This window comes from Pterocles gutturalis, unplaced genomic scaffold (genome assembly GCF_000699245.1).
Source record: "Pterocles gutturalis isolate BGI_N339 unplaced genomic scaffold, ASM69924v1 scaffold27022, whole genome shotgun sequence".
Classification (NCBI taxonomy): Eukaryota; Metazoa; Chordata; class Aves; order Pterocliformes; family Pteroclidae; genus Pterocles; species Pterocles gutturalis.
This window is the reverse complement of record NW_010113669.1, coordinates 1-3,096: the sequence shown is the minus strand read 5'-3', so window position 1 is coordinate 3,096 and position 3,096 is coordinate 1. Positions and strand designations below refer to the sequence as shown.

The 3,096-nt window shown below is 57.2% G+C and overlaps 1 protein-coding gene across 1 annotated transcript; it reads left to right on the top strand.

Annotated features, from left to right (window-relative positions):
- Nucleotides 1-347: 347 nt before the first annotated feature.
- LMOD1 (leiomodin 1 (smooth muscle)) lies at nt 348-2,949 on the top strand (the record flags this gene model as incomplete). The annotated part of the gene is made up of 3 exons (XM_010074594.1): nt 348-722; nt 822-2,024; nt 2,923-2,949. Coding segments are annotated over 3 exons (1,605 nt in total), but the record flags the coding sequence as incomplete, so codon positions are not given.
- Nucleotides 2,950-3,096: the final 147 nt, after the last annotated feature.

The window sequence follows — 3,096 nt, the reverse complement described above, 5'->3', positions numbered from 1 at the left end:
AGCTGGGGGCAGCACCCCAGGGGGGGTCTCACCAGAGCGGAGCAGAGGGGGACAATCCCCTCCCTCACCCTGCTGCTCACGCTGCTGGGGATGTCCCCAGGACACGGGGGGTTTCTGGGCTGCCAGCGCACACTGTCGGGTCGTGTTTAGGACAGCTCATCCCTCACAGATGTAGTCTAAGATCTTCCTGAGCCTGGACCGTCCTGCATCCTCCTGCACATCCCCCGGGGCCCCATGGCTGCTGCTGTGTGACAGAGGCGCAGAGCTGGTGACAACAGGATGGGGTGGCAAGTCTGGATGTTGGACGCAGCCATCTCTGTAACGCCTTGGTGTTTTTCTCTTGTTAGGAAAGCAGATCGAATGAGAAGAATAAAGGAAGCAAGAATGAAGAAGGAAAGGGAAAGGAAACTCCTTCCAAAGACCTGGCCCGGAAACCAGATACAAAAGTGGGGAAAGACTCTAAAAAAGAGGAAAGTGTCCAGAAAACAGACCCAAAAGGCAAAGGTGAGACCAAGGCCAAAGAGGAGAAGGCGATCAATGACAAAGTCAAGGCCATGGAGAAAAAGCTGATGGGGAAGGACAAAAAGGAGGAAGAGAAGGGTTCGGTGCTGAAGAAGGACACAGGGAAAGATAAAAAAGAGGAGGAAAAGGGCTCAGTGTTAAAGAAGGATGTGGGGAAGGATAAAAAGGAAGAAGATAAAGGCTCAGCACTAAAGAAGGATGTGGGGAAGGATAAGAAGGAGGAGGAGAAGGGCTCAGTGCTAAAGAAGGATGCAGGAAAGGATAAAAAGGAGGAAGAAAAGGTCTCAGCATTAAAGAAGGACACAGGGAAGGATAAAAAGGAGGAAGAAAAGGTCTCAGCATTAAAGAAAGACACAGGGAAGGATAAAAAGGAAGAGGAGAAGAGCTCAGCATTAAAGAAGGGCTCAGGAAAGGACAAAAAGGAGGAAGAGAAGAGTTCGGAATCAAAGAAAGAGGCAGAAAAAGACACAAAGGGAGAAGATAAGAAAGAAAAAGATAAAAAAGAAGATGAAAAGAGCTCAGCTTTGAAAAAACCAAAGGCAGACGAGAAGGAGAAATCCCATCCAGAGGCAGAAAAGGCAGAGGGGGAGAAACAGGAGGCGGTGGCCGAGAGCAGCCCCCCCAAGCCCAGCACCGGCAGCTCCCCGGATCAGGCCCAGGAGGACGAAGCCTCCAGCATTTTTGACGAGCTCATCGAGAAGGTGAAGAACAACGACGCCGAGGTCACCGAAGTGAACGTGAACAACTCAGATTGCATCAACAACGAGACCCTGGTGCGCTTCACCGAGGCACTGGAGTTCAACACCGTGGTCAAGCTCTTCGCGTTGGCCAACACTCGCGCCGACGACCACGTGGCCTTTGCCATCGCCATCATGCTGAAGTCCAACAAGGTGTTGAAGAGCATCAACCTGGATTCCAACCACATCACAGGCAAGGGCATCCTGGCCATTTTCCGGGCGCTGCTGCAGAATGACACACTGACGGAGCTGCGTTTCCACAACCAGCGGCACATCTGCGGGGGGAAGACAGAGATGGAGATCGCCAAGCTCCTGAAGGAGAACACCACGCTCCTGAAGCTGGGCTACCACTTTGAGCTGGCAGGACCGCGCATGACGGTCACCAACCTGCTGAGCCGAAACATGGACAAACAGAGGCAGAAACGCCTCCAGGAGCAGAAACTGGCACAGGAGCGTGGGGAGAAGAAAGATCTCCTGGAGGTGCCCAAGCCTGGAGCCCTGCCCAAGGGTTCCCCCAAGCCATCCCCGCAGCCGTCCCCCAAGGGTTCTTCCAAAACCTCTCCCAAGAAAGGTGGTGCGCCCACCGCACCACCCCCACCTCCTCCTCCGCTTGCTCCACCACTGATCACCGAGAACCTGAGGAACTCACTGTCACCGGCCACGCAGAGGAAATTGGGAGACCGGGCACTGCCAGTCCAGGAGAAGAACTCGCGGGACCAGCTCCTGGCAGCCATCCGCTCCAGCAACCTCAAACAGCTCAAGAAGGCAAGTGCAGGGCTGTGGTGGGGTGGCCAACGCTTGCAGGGGACTGAGATCTGAGGTCACGTCTGATGTCACTTGGGTAGCAGAGAGGTTAGGGATGTCCTTCTCCAGTGCAGGGTACAGAGCAGAGCATCTGGTCCCAACCCCTGTGCAGTGCACATGGAAGGGATCCATCCCTTCATCACGCACGTGGGGTGGGCAGATCCATCCTTTTGCACCATCCCTTGCCGAGCTGATGGGGTCAGCATGTCCATCCCGTGGTGGAGAGCATGAAAGGGGCAGATCCATCCTTTCGTCATGCACATAGGATGGGCAGATCCGTCCTTTCGCACCTTCCCTTGCCGAGCTGATGGGGTCAGCAGGTCCATCCCGTGGTGGAGCCCCTGGGGTGGGCAGACCCACCTCATTCCAGCGGTCAGGTTTGGCTCCAGGGCTTGGGGCACAAGAACCCAACTTTAACCCCTAACCCCCAGGGATGGAAACCCAGGACGTCCCCGTGCAGAATTGGAGCGGTGCTCAGCTGCAGCGAGGGCGGCTCACATGCACTCACGCGGACCCATGTCCTGGGTGGGCACAGCACCCAGGTCTCCACGGGCAGCAGCTCACCCAGCTCTTGCTGCCACGGAGCCACAGCTGAGCCCCAGGGGTGGGACGTGGTAGCCCAGGGTGGCCAGAGAGACTGTGTCCCCAACGCTGGTCCCAGCATGGGGTCAAACTGTGTCACTGGGGGGTTTGTGTCCCTGCCCATGGGGACAACCCGCCTGGCCAAGGGGATGAGATGTCGCTGGAGCACTGAGTGTCCCCAGCAGCCCAGCTCCACCACAGCAGGTCGGTGGGACACTCCAGCGTCCCCTCCCATTGCTCCCCGTCCCCCCCAGTAATGGGGTGTCCTCTCTGGCAGGTGGAGGTACCGAAGCTGCTGCAGTAGGGAGCGGGACGGCTTTCCCCCCGCCGCCCGCTGCGGCAGACCCCGGGACACTCGCCTTTCTCGTGACTGTTGCCATGCCAAGCCCTTTGGGACCCTGCAGTGACCGACGCCGAAGAGCAGCGGTCTCTCTGGGATGGACGGAGGAAG